The sequence below is a fragment of the Bos taurus genome, chromosome 10, assembly GCF_002263795.3.
Source record: "Bos taurus isolate L1 Dominette 01449 registration number 42190680 breed Hereford chromosome 10, ARS-UCD2.0, whole genome shotgun sequence".
Classification (NCBI taxonomy): domain Eukaryota; kingdom Metazoa; phylum Chordata; class Mammalia; order Artiodactyla; family Bovidae; genus Bos; species Bos taurus.
Window position 1 is genome coordinate 70,322,369 of NC_037337.1, and position 19,269 is coordinate 70,341,637.

Consider the following 19,269-nt stretch of genomic DNA (forward strand, 5'->3'; position numbering starts at 1 on the left):
AGGAATCTCATGAAACGACCCTGAGAACTGGCCATGTAAGCAGGAAATGGTAGGAGCGTGTATCCATTGGTTTCCATCCCCATTGGTTAGGACCCAGCAAGTTAGCCCTCCTGCATTGCTAGGCTGTACATGTGTAAGTGCCAAACAAGGCCCCAGAGTAACCCATGCCATGACATCAGAGCACGCCTGAGGTGCTGGCAGGTTGTACCTGCCCACACTGGGGGACATCTCTGCAGAACTGATGCTACTGCAGTGGCTAGAATAAGAGCTGGGATTTAGAGTGGTACCATGTGGTCCCAGTTTGCCCAGGACCATTCCAGGTTATGTCTGTTGTCCCATCACAATTCTTAGTGGTGTCCTCTTTCAGTCTCATATGTGTCCCAGATTAAACCTAAGTATATGCTTACTTAGCGTTTCCTCCCTCCTTCCCTCTCTCTCTCTCTCACACACATACATACATACACACTGGAAAACCCAAGGAAACAAGTTCCACTCTGACAGTAATTGATGCAAAAAAATACTAATTAAACTCAAAAGACTTGAGCTGAATGAGCCTTCAATTTAGATGACACAATAAGCATGTGTTTTTCCCTAGTATTTCTCACAATACAAAATGTTATCTATGGGCTTCCTTGATAGCTCAGTTGGTAAAGAATCCACCTGTAATGCAGGATACCCCAGTTCGATTCCTGGGTTGGGAAGAGCCGATGCAGAAGGGAGAGGCTAACCACTCCAGTATTCTTGGGCTCCCTTGTGGCTCAGCTGGTTAAGAATCCGCCTGCAATGCGGGAGACCTGGGTTCAATCCCTGGGTTGGGAAGATCCCCTGGAGAAGCGAAAGGCTACCCACTCCAGTATCCTGACCTGGAGAATTACATGGACTGTATAGTCCATAGGCTCGCAAAGAGTCGGACACAACTGAGCAACTTTCACTTTCACATGTTATCTACTCTCATGGTTATTCGGCCTTACTGTCTAATTACAAAAGCTTACAATCCTGCCTCAGTAGCAAAGGCAAAGAGAGAAAAGCCATCTCTAATCCCTTAGGACTTGACTTTTGCCCACTAGCATTTGTTTCTGGAGATTTGTCTTCTTTTAATTATGTTTTCATTTCTATCATATGGAAGTGACTGGACGTAAGTGGGCAATCTTGGAAAATCAAATACCAACTAAATCTTAATGAAAAAAAAAAAAAAACCCAGCTTATTCCTTCAAATCCAGCTTTGGGATTTTCACAAGCTCTTTTCTTTCTCTTTAGTCCCTTTAAGATAACCATGAGATATGTAGCTACAGGGAGGCAATAAGATAGCATGTAAATTATAATCCTGATTTTGTGTAAAAATAACAGTATGTCTATATAACATAAGTATACAGAAAAAAAGAAAAATAAAGACTAAAACTTTAACAAATGGTTATCTTGGGGTGAGACTGAGGTGGTAATTATTTTCTTCTTATGCTTCTCTGCATTTCCTCAATTCTACATTGTTGCCTTGAGCCCTCCAGAATATGCCTTGTGTTGATATGGCAACCGTGAAAAACTTCTTTATTTTTCATATGCTTAAGAAGATAAACTACTTGATGATTTTCTGTGACAACTGTCAAAAGGCCACAGAAACACTCAGCATGGGGCATGGAACCTGCATTGCTCATGAGATTCTCCAGGTCACACATCAAAATCCCAGTAGCATCCTCACATGGTTCAGCCTTGAGAGAAGCTTCCTGGATTTGTTTTCAAGAAAAACAAGATCCTGGGGGTACAGTTGTTGTTTAGTCACTGAGTCATGTCTGACTCTTTGTGACCCCATGGACTGCAGCACACCAGGCTTCCCTGTCCTTCACTGTCTCCTGGAGTTTGCTCAAACTCATGTCCACTGAGTCAGTGATGCCATCCAACCGTCTCGTCCTCTGTGGCCCCCTTCTCCTGCCCTCAATCTTTCCCAGGGGGAGCAGGGGGTGGGGGAATTGGATATAGGTGGTCAAAAGATGCAAACTTTCGGTTATGAGATAAATAAGTACTGGGATGTATTGTACAATTTAACTACAGTTAACACTGCTGTGTGAAATTTGCTAAGAACAGATCCTGAGTTCTCATCACAAGGAAAAAACTTTTTATAATTATGTGAGGAGATGGATGTTAACTAAACTTGTGGGAATCATTTTGCAGTATATGTAAGTCAGGACATTGTGCTGTACAATTCAAACTTATACAGAGCTCTATGTCAACTACAGCTCAATAAAACAGGAAAAAAGATTAGACAGCAGTTCCATAATTGTATAAAATTGGTTCTTAGGCATAATAATTGATTTCATTTCCTGAAAAAAAAAAGGGGAAAACAAAATCCTAAGTTTTGGTTCTCATGTCAAAGAATCAGAAACTCTCACATTGGTCTTTACAAAGCAAGGGAGTCAGTCAGATCACAGATATAACCATACCCGAGGCACAATCAAAGGAACATAGTCACCTAAAGGTATTCTGAGAGTTTTCCCAAATGTTTAAGTTTTATTAAATTCAAAGTTCTTTCTTTGGAGCCTACTATTATACATACTCACATTTTTTTAGAAAGTCAAAGCTGCCTATACTCTTCTTGCAGTTTGCAGGTTATTTTTCTCGGACTTTATCAGCTGGGATAACACACAGTCCGTCTCTCTGGAAGGTAGCATACTGGATTCCCAGGTATCTGCAGGGTCTCAGAAATACCAGGACCCTGGTCCGCTCCTGTCTTTGTCTTTTCCCTCATCCCCTAAACTCTAAGCACTGCCCAAGGCCCACTGCTTCCCCACTCTGAGCACTTGTGGACCCGTCCTCCTCTTCCACGTTCACTCCTGCAGCCTTGGTCCAGGCCACAGTCATCTCTCACCTGCACTGGTACACCGGCCCTTGACCCTGATCTTACCAGTCCAGCCTTCCCAGAAACTCAGCCTGATCTTATCACTGCTCAGCAAAATACCCTTCCATGGCTTTCTAAATGCCCTCCAAAAAAAAGCCCTAATTCCTTGGCACGATCTAGCAGACCCTTCAGGATCAACCTCATATTTACAGTGTATGTGCTCACAACCCCTGCTCCCACCCTCAGTGCCCTAGCATCCCCAGTGCTCTAGACATACTTAATTACTCCATCTCTCACCACTGGCTTTTGCACATGGTTCCTCTAGCTGAAGCTTTCATCCCATTCTCCCCTTTCCTGACTAACTCCTACTCAACCCTCTAGCCTCATGTTTGATGCTTGCAGTCCTGGAGAAACATCTCCAATCTTGGCAGGGTTAGATGCTGCTTTTCTGAATTCCGTTGTGTCCCTGTGATGAACTGGCCCGTTTACTTCCTCCCTCACTAGTCAGTAACTCTTCCTGGACTTTTCATGCACTATCCTTGTTTCCCCCAGCTCTTAACACACTGCCAAACACAAAACAGATATTTAATAAATACTGATTCCATAAGAAGCAATAACATCACACTGCTCTTGGTTTACCAAAGATAGACTCTCTAACCATCCTCACTCCCCTTAACACAGACGTTCAGAATTTGTTCAGTTCAGTTACAGAACCATTCCAGATTTCTTCTCCTTTCTTTCATCTCTTAACACAAAGAAAGGAAAGAGGGAAACTGATCATTTCACTTTTTGTATCAAAATCACTTTTTGGAAAAGAAAAGACTGGGATATCAGGTATCCAAACACCTTTCTGTTTTGGAAGACTGTGCTTACACTTTCCTGAATGTATACTTTGGTCTGTCTGGTCATGAAAAGTCTGAAAATACACGAACTCTATAGCCATGCTGGGAGGCATAAAATTGGAGAAATGTCTCTAACGCAATTGGTTTCTTCATTTCACTGTGAATTAGGAAGACAATACTGAGATGCACATGATGCTGGTTAATAAAACCCCAGTTTTCTGACCTCTTCAGTTCAGTTCAGTTGCTCAGTCGTGTCCGACTCTTTGCGACCCCATGAATCGCAGCACGCCAGGCCTCCCTGTCCATCACCAGCTCCCAGAGTCCACCCAAACCCATGTCCATTGAGTCGGTGATGCCATCCAACCATCTCATCCTCTGTCATCCCCTTCCCCTCCTGCCCTCAATCTTTCCCAGCATCAGGGTCTTTTCAAATGAGTCAGCTCTTTACATCAGGTGGCCAAAGTATTGGAGTTTCAGCTTCAACATCAGTCCTTTCAATGAACACCCAGGACTGATCTCATTTAAGATGGACTGGTTGGATCTCCTTGCAGTCCAAGGGACTTTCAAGAGTCTTCTCCAACACCACGGTTCAAAAGCATCAATTCTTTGGCGCTCAGCTTTCTTTATAGTCCAACTCCTACATCCATACATGACTACTGGAAAAACCATAGCTTTGACTAGACGGACCTTTGTTGGCAAAGTAATGTCTCTGTTTTTTAATATGCTGTCTAGGTTGGTCATAACTTTCCTTCCAAGGAGTAAGCGTCTGACCTCTTACCAGGTTCATATTTTTAGGACCAGAGCAACAGACCTCTTCACGTGCCTCAACTGCAATAAAATCATTCAAGTGAGCACTACACTGGCCTTCCATTCTGCTTGCTCTCCGTTCCCTCACCTGTGAACCTTGAGAAGGAAAATAAGAGGATTTCTCCCCCTGCAGTTAATTCTTCTGTTTCCACTCCTTTTCAATTCCTCCATCCTTATCCCACCAAAGGTTCACTTCTGAGCATCATCAGTCTTGAACCTTGAATCTGGAAACTAATCTGAGGATGAGAATTTATACACTATAATACAAATAATTAACAGTGATCATGTGTTTATTGATGCTGCTGCTTTTTGAGGAGGGCAAGTTAAGATCTTTGCTTTACTAAGTGAACTACTTGAGAGGTTTTTAACCCCAATATTTTGTGTATGTTTTTAAACAAAGTAGAACAATATGTGATTGGTCTCTGTTTTTTTTTTTTTTTTTGCTGCTATTGACGGGGAAATTTCTTTCTTCCTTCATTCGGTCTTCCTTCCTCACTTTCCTATATACACATAATAGAAATTTGAGCTAATCAATAGGGAGTTAGATGCCCCAAATAGGATAAGGCCAATGCATTTATGATTGGAGAAGGAAATGGCAACCCACTCCAGTATTCTTGCCTGGAGAATCCCAGGGATGGGGGAGCCTGGTGGGCTGCCATCTATGGGGTCGCACAGAGTCAGACATGACTGAAGCGACTTAGCAGCTGCATTTATGCAGCTAACAGTGGCTTACAAAATGAATGTTGATGATTCTTTCTGCATATAGAACTTAAGCCACGGAATTATGTTTCCAGCTATGCTGACTGCCAAAGTTGATAATTATCAAAGCAAATAACTAGATGTCTCTGCTCTGTCCATCCCCAGCTTCAGTCTAATGGCTTCCTCCCAAAAGGAAGTGCGTTTCTAATGAGAGATACTAAATGTACAAATAAGTAAGTAAGCAAGCTTTTAGTAAGTCAGTACTATTATTTTGTTTTCAAATTATTTCCTTCCTAAAAACGTATATTCAATTATTTGAACTTTGAATAATTAAGAAACTTAACTGAGTTTAAGCTTATTTACAATAACCAAGCTCTTTTCATCTCATTGATGGCGGATTTCAATGAGATCCCAGCCATGTCTGCTCTACCTAGTGCATGGTCATTTTCTTGGATGGAGAGGATGGAGACCTAGGTTGGTATAGATTTATGGCCTCTTCCCCTGCTAACAGTCTACTTCATTTGCATTCTTGTCACTTATCTTTATAATTTTTCCAAGCATCAGAACTTAAGCCTTCTCTAGCACATACTAATGTCTTGTGCCCTTTTGACATCTGCTTTGTATTATGATTTTTTTTCCATTTTCTACCCATAGTTTTCCCTTGTAATGATACCTTCACATGCCCTCAAAAGCAGAGCTTTTTTTTTTCTTCTTCAGTTGTAATCCTGCCTTTTCAGATTTCCTTGTATTCAAAACAAAGCCTATCTTGCCAAAAGGTCATGCAGCTAAAACCCTGTGCCAAGTAATGTATCTTGTTCCCAAAAGCTACTCTTTGGCATCTGGTAGAAACACTGATTATTTACACAGAAATTACAATGCCTGTGGATGATCTGATGCATCTCCCCTAAGTTGTGGATGTGATTCCCATTAAGGGGCTTTGTTTGGACTCCATGTGAAGAAGATATCTTTACAGAGAGAAAAGCACAAGGGATACCTCTATGACATTTTGACTTCTAAGTTTTAGCCACTTAAAAAAAAATAATGATGAAATAAAGAACCACCTTTGAGGCTGTGCAGCCAAAAAGGTCAGGAAAAAAAAGTACGAGAGGTATACCATGAGGTTAATCAATAAAAATATAATTTTCCTGTACATTTGTGGAATGTCAATTTTATAAAATTTGGGAATTTTCATTCTAAATAAATGTTCACTTTCAAGTCTAAAAAAAAAAGAACTATCTTTGATTGACCACGTTAAAACTACTTTCAGTGTGTTCTAAAACTGTGCTTTAAAAAAATTTCCCCATAACATTTTTGACCCGTGTAAGAGATATAGGTACTCTAAGAAAATGTTTCTGCAAGACTGCATCTGAGGCAGTTTATGAGCTGAAGCCAAGGCTAAAGCACTGCTCAGGGAATCTGTTTCCCTGGGATACTAATTAACTCCAAATATTGCATATGAATTAAGCCAGCAGCTACTGAGAGAAGCAACTAACAGAAGAGGGAAAAGCAGAGGTTTAAAAGGAAAGTATTGTCTTCTGATTAGAGAAAGACACCAGGGGCACAGGAGGAACCCTCTCCCTCTATCTCAGCACTCTACTCTTTAACAGCGGTTCCCAATCTTTTTGGCACCAGGGATGGGTTTTGTGGAAGACAATTTTTCGGGGAGGGGGCTGGGGGATGGTTTGGGGATGATTCAAGCTCATGACACTTATTGTGCACTTTATTTCTATTATTACTATATCAGCCCCTCTTCAGATCATCAGGTATTAGATGCCAGAGGTTGGGGACCCTGCTCCAGAAGCCTCCACCCTTTTCCTCTTGCCTCCCATTTTCCCTGCTGCACTACGGTGGGTGTGATTGATGAATAGCTGACTAGGGCAGATTCTCTCCCCGGGGGCCTGCTCTCCCTGTCCCTTTAATAAGGAAGCTGTTCTCTGCCTAGAGGTTCTAGCTGTCCTCACACTTGCCCAGACAGGAGAATCCCAAGCTCCTCCCCTGGAGATTCTGATTCAGTGGGTCTGAGAAGGGGCCTTGGAATTTATGTTTAATAAGTATTCCAGGTGATTCTCAGGAGCCAGAGAATTTGGGAAACCCTGCCTACCCCTCAGAATAAGACACAGTCCCTAGCCCCACAGCAGGACACCTGAAGTTCTGACCGGGTCAGTTCAGTTCAGAGGGGCAGGTGTTAGCAATTGAAACTGCATCTGTCACCACCCTCCAACTCTAGACGGCGTTATATGTTTAGTTGTTAAACGTTTTAAGCTTAGTTTTTTGAATAAAGAGTTGATGTTTTATTTTTAACACGCAAATATAAGCATACAAAAACCCATCAGTGCCTGATTTACTACTCTCGACCTGAACTACAGCATAACCATTGGCAGGCACCTCCACGGGGCAGCAACCCTAATCCCAGGTTTTGTTTAGAAAACGACAATCTTCTCCGTTCCTCTGAATAACCCAAACCAACCACTGAACACCACTGTTCCACAGCCACAGGCAGCGAGGAAAACACACTAGCTGAGCGATCCATAGAACCTTCCACTCAACCCAGGTGTTTAAATGGCTTCGTATAGCAAACCGCTAGGATCTAAGTAATCTCTTTCTCTTTAAACAGTCACCTGCCCCCATAAGAACTGCAGAGACATTTCTGTTTAGGCCTAAAGGCACAAACAAGTCACCATAGCCCTCTGGACAAGTGATAATATACGTCTGTCACTGGTGACTTTATTATACTACAGTTTGAAGGTTCAACCTATTTACCGTGATCTTCAGACTAAGAGTAGCCTGAGGCAGGAATGGCTATAAGTATCACCCATGGGATACTGCATAGACAGGCCTATTGTGTTTTCTCTACAAACAGCTTGTCAAGAACACAAAGGCAGTAATGATACATTGTGCTCACCTCCTCCTTACCTTAGGAACACTTACAGCAAGAGGCTGCTCTCAGAAAGGGCAAACGTACCCTCTGTAGTATCAGAATGTCTCTACTCATGAAATAACAAAATCCTGAAGTGTCACGGTTCTGAGCTCTATTTTTAAAACCTGACCCTGAGCATGTGTGTCTATTCTAACATCTATTTGACTATACAGAGCTTTTAAATTCTCTTGATCAAGTTAGCCCATTTGCTTGTATTTCTTGGCAAAAAGAATTATTTAATAAAATCATTCATGTAAGCCAGCTCTCTCTCACAAGAATGAATTCAAGAAAGGTTTCTCTATGAGTTACCTACAAGTGATACTTAAATTTATGTGATTATAAGGAAAACAGCTGATGTGGGAGAGAAAAAGAAACAAAGGTCTGTCTGGTCAAGACTATGGTTTTTCCAGGGGTCATGTATGGATGTGAGAGTTGGACTGTGAAGAAGGCTGAGCACCAAAGAATTGATGCTTTTGAACTGTGGTGTTGGAGAAGACTCTTGAGAGTCCCTTGGACTGCAAGGAGATCCAACCAGTCCATTCTGAAGATCAGCCCTGGGATTTCTTTGGAAGGAATGATGCTAAAGCCGAAACTCCAGTACTTTGGCCACCTCATGCGAAGAGTTGACTCATTGGAAAAGACTCTGATGCTGGGAGGGATTGAGGACAGGAGGAGAAGGGGATGACAGAGGACGAGATGGCTGGATGGCATCCCTGACTCGATGGACGTGAGTCTCAGTGAACTCTGGGAGTTGGTGATGGACAGGGAGGCCTGGCGTGCTGCGATTCATGGGGTCGCAAAGAGTCGGACACGACTGAGCGACTGATCTGATCTGATGAGAGAAATTAGTAAGACGTCGTTCATTTAACAAAGACAGAAACTTGTGTTCCGTGTTCCTGGGTCAAGAAGCTATTTCCTTAGAATCTTGGTTTTGAAGGACTCTGCAATGTTGTTGGTTCTTCTAAAGCATGTGGAAAGGGCACTGAGCTGAAGATAGGGGTGCATGGTGTGGGGTCCAAGTGGGTTCTAGTCCTGATTCTTTCTGGGTACAATTTTGGATAATCATTTCACTTCTCTGCTTCAGTTCTGTCTTCAGTCAAATGGGAGAAGAAAAACATACACAGCTTTGAGGAATAACTGTGTAGCTTTCCTTGCAAACAGCAAAGCAGGCCCCATTACATTTGAACAAGTTCTCCATGCTGTAAAACATCATGGACAGTGTTATTAGTAACCTTTATTCTTCCACGCTAATGAGCCAAGTCTTCACCCAAAACCACTTCCTGGACTTCCCTGGTGGTCACTGATTAGGACTTTGTACTTGTACTGCAAGGGGCATAGGTTAAATCCCTGGTTGAGGAAGTTCCAAATGCCATGTGATGAAGTCAAAAAAATACCCCCAAAACCTGCACTTCTTAAAATCCCAAATACCTGGAGAAAAGGAATTGCATTCCACGGGAAATGAGACATGATCTACGCAGTCCAGCATCTCCACAGTGAGTCACCTTGAGAGAGGCTGGTTTTTCATAAGCTCTGTCTTGTGCCAGGACTCTTAGCTCCTGAGCCTGCTCCTACCAGAGAACGCGGTTTTCTAATAAAGCCAAACAAGAACCAATGGTGGTCCAATCATACAAGGACCAAGACTGCAGATATAGAAAAGCAGTGCTCTGAATAATTCAGAATGGTGGCCACACAAGCACAGAGCCAAAGAGAAGAGCCAAACGCTCTGGGAGCTTACCTACCCTCCTTTTCCTCTTGATTTCTTCCTCATTTCTTCTTGACAAAGTCAATGATATACTAAAAGGATCTCTCTTAATGATAAACATGTAAGAATCTATGGATACATCTGTTGGACTCAATTATACTATTTAAGCGGAGAAGGCCATGGCACCCCACTCCAGTACTCTTGCCTGGAAAATCCCATGGATGGAGGAGCCTGGTAGGCTGCAGTCCATGGGGTCGCTAGGAGTCGGACATGACTGAGCGACTTCACTTTCACTTTTCACTTTCATGCATTGGAGAAGGAAATGGCAACCCACTCCAGTGTTCTTGCCTGGAGAATCTCAGGGACAGAGGAGCCTAGTGGGCTGCCGTTTATGGGGTCACACGGAGTCGGACATGACTGAAGCGACTTAGCAGCAGCAGCATACTATTTAAGAAAGCAAGCTTACATGAAGACCAAGAGTCAATTTAATGCATTACTTCTAGTGCATTTTTTTCTTTGTCAAGAATGAGAATAAAAAAGAAGGGGGAAAATAATAAAACCAGGAGACTCAAGTACATAATGTAAGGTACGTACAAATCTACATATATCCTAATGAGCTGAGAGATCTTCTTGATGAAAAAGATTTCATTCCGAGTTGCTGCTAGGTTTGATGCGAATGTAGTGTGTGCCGTGGCCCACACAAACCAAGGGTTCAAGTAGGTTGAGCAATCATCACAAGTTCTTCTTTGTTAAGATTTCTATTTCAGAGTCAAGTGTGCCTTGGCAGCAAGAACTGTTACACTTTAGCACAGATAATCCAAACAAAGGGAAAGACACTGTGGAAAAATGCAAAATATTTACTCTATCTAACCTAGCAACTCCTACTGAACAACATGTATGCTGCATATTTACGAGTTGTAGCCCATGGCTGTGGAAAATTCACTACAGGATAAAAACAAATACTGCGCATCACAGGTCATATACAGCATGCCTTTTCTGTTCAGTACAAGAAAAATCTACTACCCAGCAGACAGTGAGACCAATGGCCCGACAGCCCCAATGTGGCAGAATGTTGTTCTCTTTTGTTGTTTTTTTTTTTAGCCCTCAAATAAAAAATAATAACATCACGTTGACTCTCCCAATTAAACTCCAGTTCAGTTCAAAATTCATCTTCGGAACTGTCGGCTAAGAGCATGACTCGATCTTGCATGCTGTTGAATTCTCTCTGCTGGGGAAAGAAAACAGAAAAGCATTACACTCCTGCTGCAGAGCAAAGCCAAGGAACAGGTCCCCTTTAAAAGACACGTGAACAAATGAAGCCGAGGTTGCAGCTGCAGCAACTCATCGGAACCACTGGGCACATCAGTACCATTCATGCATCATTAAGCCCCATGTGCTTTATTAAGCAAATTAGAAAAGCGAGGAACAGTTGGGAAAGTGACTAGGTTTTGCTGTTGCGGATTCCATACCTTTCTTTTATGCCTTTTGAAGCCGTTTCTCCTTCGGCGATTCATAACCTTAATGCTGTAGAGCGCTCCCAAGATGAACAAGGCTCCTGCTATCCCAACCCCTACGGGCACCAACATCCCAGACATATATCCTGCCTGCATGGGAAAGGAAACCTGCATTAGGATGCTAAGCAGACCACTGCCCTGGGTTTCCCAGTTCTGCTGGAGGGCAGCGGGGTTTTTAGACACTTTGAATTCTCTTGTCAGCTTTGTTCTAAAGTAGCACCTGGAATAAAGTCACTTTTAGGGAGAAGGCAACAGAGAGGTATGACTATTTTTGGATATTTCATATACATATAAATACTGCAATAAATCAGCCAGACCTGGTGGCACCTCCAGCCACTTGGTTATGCACATTTGTCAACATCAGGTTTTGGTGACAGAAATATAATTTGTATTAAAGATGGATGAAGTAGCCTCTGAAATTGCCAGGACTATTAAAATGCTATAAATTGCAAATAGCAGCCTGAGTCTAGCTCTGGGGGGGTGGGGGTGGACACGGTTGGGGGGCATTGCTCAGTGGAATATTGTGTTTCTTGGGGGACAAATGGGGGCCTTGACTTTGGTGGTTCCCCTCTTACAATCTTAGCTGCATCATGGTAGGAAAGGAAAGAGGAATGTGCTTCTACATGAGTGAAAGAGAGAGCTTTCTAGAGACAGCAGGGAAGAGAAGGCCCTGCAGAGGAAAAAAGGATGTTAGGTTTTGGAGGCCAAGCAGAAAAGACAAGGATGAGAGAGAATTGCACATAATGTAGATGGATTCATTTATACAGAAGAAAAAATCTGCCTAGTGAACAAGACCAAAGTTGAGGGCTGGCAGGGAATTCTGAGTGTCCCAGGCTCCAAAGAAAGAAAGTGACAGAAGCCAGAAATATCACTGCTAACAGTGCTGGTACTTCCAAAAGAGCTTGGAGATTTCCAACATGGCAGTCTCCAACATCTCCAAGGTGTTATTATGGACACTTTGGTCCTAAGAGACCAGCGTGATCTCCACACATCCCTGGACTTGAGTAAGTAGTGCAGAACCAACCCAAATTCAGGGCCAGGCCATCACCCTAAGGAAGGGTCATTTCTGCATCCTGGCCAGTAAGACACCTGAGAGATACAGGTTTATGAATAACCACAGCCCTTCATGGAGAAACACGACACTGGTTTATCTTCCATGACGACCCCTTCTAGAAGCCTACCCGGGGAAAGAAACATAAATAATTAACAATTCAAAAAATACTATAGTGAGTACTTTAGACAGACGTTATTTTACAGGAGAAAAACTATGAGTTTGTTCACTTATGTAACTATTTCTAAAACTTTTAATATAGCACAGTATCTTTCAGAATAAGCCCAAAACAGAGAAGAACAAAAAATAAAAGTTTTCTAAAAAATGCTGAAGTAAGCGGGCTGTGATGCTTTCCCAACACTTCTAGAAGTAAATCAAAGGAACAGACAAGACCTTACAAAACTGCAGCATCCTCTTGTACACAGCCAGCTCATTCACTCGTTCTGTTTTCCAGAGTCTTGAGTTAGAGCACAATATGGAATTTTTTTCATTAATTTGAGAATATAGCATCATTCTTCAGCATACTGTTTTTCCCAAAGAAACAAAGCCCAGTCATTTCCCAACAAATTAATATGCTTTGCCAAAACCCAAACTTTTTCTAAAGTTCTTCTACATCTACATAAGGCTTACAAAAGTATGTAATTTTCCATGTGGGAAAATATTGGACAATAACAAAATCTGGGTGTTCTCACCAGAACTACGAGTTTCATTTTACATCACCATTCTCAGTGCATGGAAATACACATACATGTTAATGTATGATCAATTTTAAGCCCAGTAGATTAGACCTTATTAATACAGAGCTCTACATTCAAAGGATGATACTTGAGCTTTCTGGAAGCTCAACTTGATCAACCTGTGGGTCTCTTAACATTCTGTAACTCAAGCCCACACCAAAAACATGAATATTACAAAATGTGTCACTCTTTGCATATTTCTTATTTACACATTAAGGCTTCTCATTTCCAGAGCTTTAAATAATGTAGACTTTACAAAAATTCAATTAATCTCTTTCTCCTCTCTTCATTCCCTCCTGTGTGTGTATGTGTGCGTGTGCGTGTGCGTATGTGTGTGCGTGTGTGTGTGATCTGCCTGTGCTTTGAAATTACAAGTAATTTACAAGAAGGGAATAAAGAAACCTACCCTCTTCAAATGTAATTTAACCATTCCTCATTCAAAACTAAGTGAAGATAACCTCTTTTTTTAGAATTGCCATGACTTGTTTCCTGCAGAAATGAAAACAAATAAGATGCATCTGCATATAAAGCTATGAATTGTGCCCAGCACCTTTTCTCTGTTCAGAAATATTGCACGTGCCCATTCCTTCACACTACCTCCCTGAGAAGGACAGAACTGAAATCATGCATATTCCAACTGAGAATGCTGAATCTAATCATGAGCAAACATCCAATAAACTTAAACTGAACATTCTGTTTTCTAAAGTACCATATTCTTTACAAATATCAGCATCAGAAAAGACAACAGATGGCTATACAAATGGCCCACATTAAGGAAAACTATCAAATCAGTCAATCCTAAAGGAAATCAACCCTGAATATTCATTGGAAGGACTGACGCTGAAGCTGAAGCTCCAATATTTTGGCCACCTGATGTGAAGAACTGACTTATTAGAAAAGATCCTGACGCTGGGAAAGATTGAAGGCAGGAGGAGAAGATGACAACAGAGGATGAAATGGTTGGATGGCATCACCAACTCGATGGACATGAGTTTGAGCAAGCTCCGGGAGTTGGTGATAGATAGGGAAGCCTGGCGTGCTGCAGTCCATGGGGTTGCAAAGAGTCGGATACAACTGAGCGACTGAACTAAACTGAAGCATCCTGACAACTAAATGTGTTATATGACCTAGACAAGATCCTGTACTCGAGAAGAATTATTTTATGAAGGTCATTTTGGGTCTGTTAACTAAGCCTGAAGTCCAGATGCCAGAACAGATAAAAAGTATGATATCAATGTTAAATGTACTCAAGTTGATAACTGTACTATGGTTTGCTAATAGGATATTCTTAATCATAGGAAATATCGGGATTTGGTGTAAAAGGACCATAATGTATGCAACTTTCCCTCAAATGGCTCAGAAAAAAGGGCAGAGGTAGGAAGACAGCCAATAAAAGAGAAAACAAATGGAGCAGCATGGGAAGAACAAGTGCATCTGGATAAAAAGAACAGGGGTATTCTCTGTACTATTCTTATTCTTGTATCTTTTCCGTAAATTTGAAATTATTTCCAAAAAACAGTTTGAAAATTAAAAAATGGATTATAAGATAAAGTTTACTGCATATAGTTGGGTTTTTTTGTTTGGTTTTGGTTTGTTTTGTATTTATGAGAAAGTCATCCTTTCTTAGGCTAATGTTTTTGTTCAGAAACACTTGTTTTCAAGAAATCGTAAGAAAAAGTAAAGTTTTCTGCCTAAAGTCTACTGAATTCATAAGTATCTTTATGAGGTTTGTTTAACAGTGTTTCTCAAACTTGAGCATGCATCAGAATCACCTGCAAGACTTGTTAAAACACAGATTTCTTGACCCCTTTCCCAGAGTTTCTGATTCAGTAGGTCTAGTTAGGGACCTGGGATTTTGCATTTCTAACAAGCTCTCAGGTGACACAATGCCACTGGTCCAGACTATACACGAGAATCGCTGCTGTGAAGTGTGTGTGTGTGTGTGTGTGTGTGTGTGTGTGTGCACTCAGTTGCTTAGTTATGTCCGACTCTTTGTGCCTCAATGGGCAGTAGTCCGCCAGGCTCCTGGGTCCATGGAATTTTCCAGGCGAGAATACTGGAGTGGGTTGTCATTTTCTTCTCCTCCTTCTTAAGAGGGGAGGGATGTTGTAGCCTCCCTTTTTCCTCCTTCCTTCTGACTGAATATGGACCTAACTGCAATCCAGAACCATGAGATGACCGTGAGAATCAAGGTCACAAATGATGGAACATCAAATAAAAGGAGCTTGCACCTTCATAGCGTCGTTCCTCACTGACCCTGACTGCTCCCTCCAGACTCATAAATGAGAGAAAAACAAACTTCTCTCTTGGTTAAGCTATTGCCATCGGAGGTTGTCTGCCATTCAGATCTGATGGACGGAGGAGCCTGGTAGGCTACAGTCCATGGGGTCACAAACACTCGGACACGACTGAGTGACTTCACTTTAATACAGGAAGACTAAACAACAACAACAAAAGGAATAATTCAGAACTTTTGAGAATACCTACCACTCCTTCTAGAATCCAACTAACAGGGACACCAACATCAGGAACAATTAAATGAAGCAAAACTGAATAGATATTATGGGTTGACTGAAGAGCTAGTTAAATATGTAGTTTAGTTTTCAATTCTCCAGGATTCTGTGACTTTCATCAAAACAGCAATAGTTTCACTCTCAAATAGTTTCTGAAGGTAATGACTAACAAGACTTTTATAGATGATAGCTAGCTAGCCAGCTAGACAGAAGACGAGAAAGAGGGGGAGAGAGAGAGAGGGGAAGTTAAGTATGTGTGTGTTAGTTGCTCAGTCATGTTTGACTCTTTGCGGCCCCACTGACTGTAGCTCGCCAGGCTCCTCTGTTCGTGGAATTCCCCAGGCAAGAATACTGGAATGGGTTGCCATGTCCTTCTCCAGGGGATCCTCTCAACCCAGGGATTGAACCCGGGTTTCCTGCATTGTAGGCGGATTCTTTACTGTCTGAGCCACCAGGGAAGCCCAAGATATATATACGTGCGTGTGCATGTGTGTGTGTGTGTGTATATATATATACACACATATATGTGTGTACACATATGCATTATTTATCAAGTAAGTGTATAATATTTTACTCCCAGAGGGAGGGAACTGGTTAAACTGAATCCCTCCAAGAAAGAGACAAAATAAGACAAATACAACAACATTGATGAACCTAGAGATTATCATATTAAGTGACGTAAATCAGAGAAAGACAAACACCACATGATATCATTTATACATGGAATCTAAAAATGATACAAATGAACTTATTTACAAAATAGGAACAGACTCACCGACATATAAAAGAAACCTATAGTTACCAAAGGAGTTAGTGTGGGGGGGATACAGGGAGGGATACATTAGGAGCTTGGGATTAACATACACACACTACTATATATAAAATAATGGTCAACAAGAACCTACTGTACAGTACATGGAACTCTACTCAATATTCTGTAATAACCTATATGGGAAAAGAATCTGAAAAACAATAGATATATGTATATGTATAACTGAATCACCTTGCTATACACCTGAAACTAACCCAACATTGCAAATCAATCATACTCCAATAGAAAATTAAGCATATAAACACTACTATAACATATTCAAAAGCAGAGACATTACTTTGCCAACAAAGGTTCGTCTAGTCAAGGCTATGGTTTTTCCTGTGGTCATGTATAGATGTGAGAGTTGGACTGTGAGGAAGGCTGAGCGCCGAAGAATTGATGCTTTTGAACTGTGGTGTTGGAGAAGACTCTTGAGAGTCCCTTGGACTGCAAGGAGATCCAACCAGTCCATTCTGAAGGAGATCAGCCCTGGGATTTCTTTGGAGGGAATGATGCTAAAGCTGAAACTCCAGTACTTTGGCCACCTCATGCGAAGAGTTGACTCACTGGAAAAGACTCTGATGCTGGGAGGGATTGGGGGCAGGAGGAGAAGGGGATGACAGAGGATGAGATGGCTGGATGGCATCACTGACTCGATGGACGTGAGTCTGAGTGAACTCCGGAAGTTGGTGAGGGACAGGGAGGCCTGGTGTGCTGTGATTCATGGGGTCGCAAAGAGTCGGACATGACTGAGCGACTGATCTGATCTGATCTGATCTGATATGCAAAATAGGTAAATAGCAAGGACCTACTATATTCAGAGACCTATATTCAATATCTTGCAATAACTTACAATAGAAATAATCTGAAAAGTGTATATATGTATAACTGAATCACTTTGCTATATACCTGAAAATAATACATTATAAATGAACTATACTTCAATTTAAAATATAGTTAAATAAAAATATAGACAAGGCATAGAACAAATAAACCTGGTGGAGTTTCAGCTATTTTTCTTCCAGTTTTTTAAAACTAAGACATAACTGAAAAAATACTATGGAATACAGTGAAGAAAGGGCTGGAAAAACTTAAATTCAGAAAACTAAAACCATTCACAAAATTATCTCTCTTGGTGAAATAGAGCAAGGAGAGGGTGCTAGGCCTTTGGGAAAAGATAAGAAGGAAGGGTCCACAGGAAGAGAAAATATAGCCTTTCTCTAAAGCTACCCAGATTTCTAAACAAAGTGGCGAAGCTATATATATACACAGGTAAGAAACTCTGCAACATTCAATTTCAAAACAGGCTATGTGCCAAAATTTATTTTCTTAAGTCTAGCTTTTGTCCATTTTGGTAATTCAGAAGGACATTTTCTATAGAAACAATGACATATGGATCCCTAGATTAAACTACCAAAGCCTGTTTACTTTTCATTGCATTATATTTTCCTCTGAAAAATAGCATGAAGCACTACCAATGTAAATATATTCAATTCTGAATTTTTGAGCTTCTCCTACCCCAAATCTTGCTCAGTCCTCTGATTATACTTCCCTCAGACAACTGAACCTATTACAGATGTGAAAATGGCTTCCACTAATGTCAACAGGTTTAAAATTCTTCTATATCACTTTAAATATGTATGAACATCAAATAATCTCATTTGTAAAAATCATATAGTCTAAATTTTCTGAGAAGTAGAAAAATAATACTGACAATAATTAATATAATCATACAATTTTAACTACTAGTGAATGTTTTCTCTTATCCTTTAACATTAAACTGTAGCAAAATAAATACTAATCATTCAAATATGAGAGGAACTGACCTCAAATAATAAAAAAATATGGAATACTATCCACAGATGTATATTCTAAGACAGGTGAATTGGAAGTAACTCCTATCTGGCAGTTGAAATGATTTCCATTTAACTATACCCCCAGTGAAATTTGAGCTGGGTTGTAGTAATTAGATCTGACAGAGGCTACTGCAAGGAGTTCAAAATTCCACCAATATTTTTATGAGTAATTCCAGTTTGAAATTACAAGGCACTAAAAATGAAACCTTAGAGAGTGTTGAAAATTAAAAGAAAATGAAAAACATGAACCTGGAAGGAAGTTAATACTGTCAATCACAGTTGTTGATGACAGAATGAATCCAAGAGTGGAAAATATTTTTCTATAGTTGGCCTTTCTAGATAGGTCAGCTCATTGTCACTCAGTAAGCAGCAGCACTATGATAGACCACACAAAAGTGGGCCTAAAGAGAGTGCTCAGGTGCTCGGGGATTTTTAATCTCACCTTCCACTATGCGTGAAGGATGCCCTTTCCACCACAAAGTTTTATTCTTAAGTCAGATCTGTCAATTTTTGTCCTTGGGTCAGAAAAATCAATGTCTTCCAAAATCCAAAGTATTTCTTCTTCATACAGGAAGATCAGATTTAAAAGATCCTTGTACTGGGACATAAAATGCCCACTAGAATGGGATTACACTCCTGAAATTCCCTAAAAGGAACTCTACCTTGATATGTCAAGGATGCTATCAGTTGTATATATCAGGAATTACATTCCAGAAGAATGAATGGCACTCCAAAGAATAAGGCATCCCTTCTTAAAGGGAAGGTCTTCTTTCTTGCTGGGTACCCAGAAGTGGTCCTGGATCTTTGCACAGGTTATCAGAATCAGAATAATGATATAAAGCTCCATTATTCTGAAGATCTTTTATTTGACAAAGCTATGCCCTCTAAAATAAATCCAAAGGAAGAAAGTATTTCTCTTACCTTGTCTTTTAGCTTTTCCATCCAGCTTCTCACTAAGGAAAATAAGAGAAGAAAATGTAAATAGCCATCTTT

At 40.9% G+C, this 19,269-nt stretch overlaps 1 protein-coding gene across 2 annotated transcripts in view; it reads right to left on the reverse strand.

Annotated features, from left to right (window-relative positions):
- Positions 1 to 10,261: 10,261 nt before the first annotated feature.
- Positions 10,262 to 19,269, reverse strand: part of ARMH4 (armadillo like helical domain containing 4) — a 142,093-nt gene continuing 133,085 nt past the window's right edge. Inside the window, exons 6-8 of one of the 2 annotated variants that reach the window (XM_059890294.1) lie at positions 19,198 to 19,229; positions 11,264 to 11,398; positions 10,262 to 11,019 (exon numbers count right to left, since the gene is read on the reverse strand). In XM_059890294.1, the coding sequence (XP_059746277.1) occupies positions 10,954 to 11,019; positions 11,264 to 11,398; positions 19,198 to 19,229 (233 nt within the window). In that variant the 3' untranslated portion in view covers positions 10,262 to 10,953. 2 annotated transcript variants of the gene reach the window in all.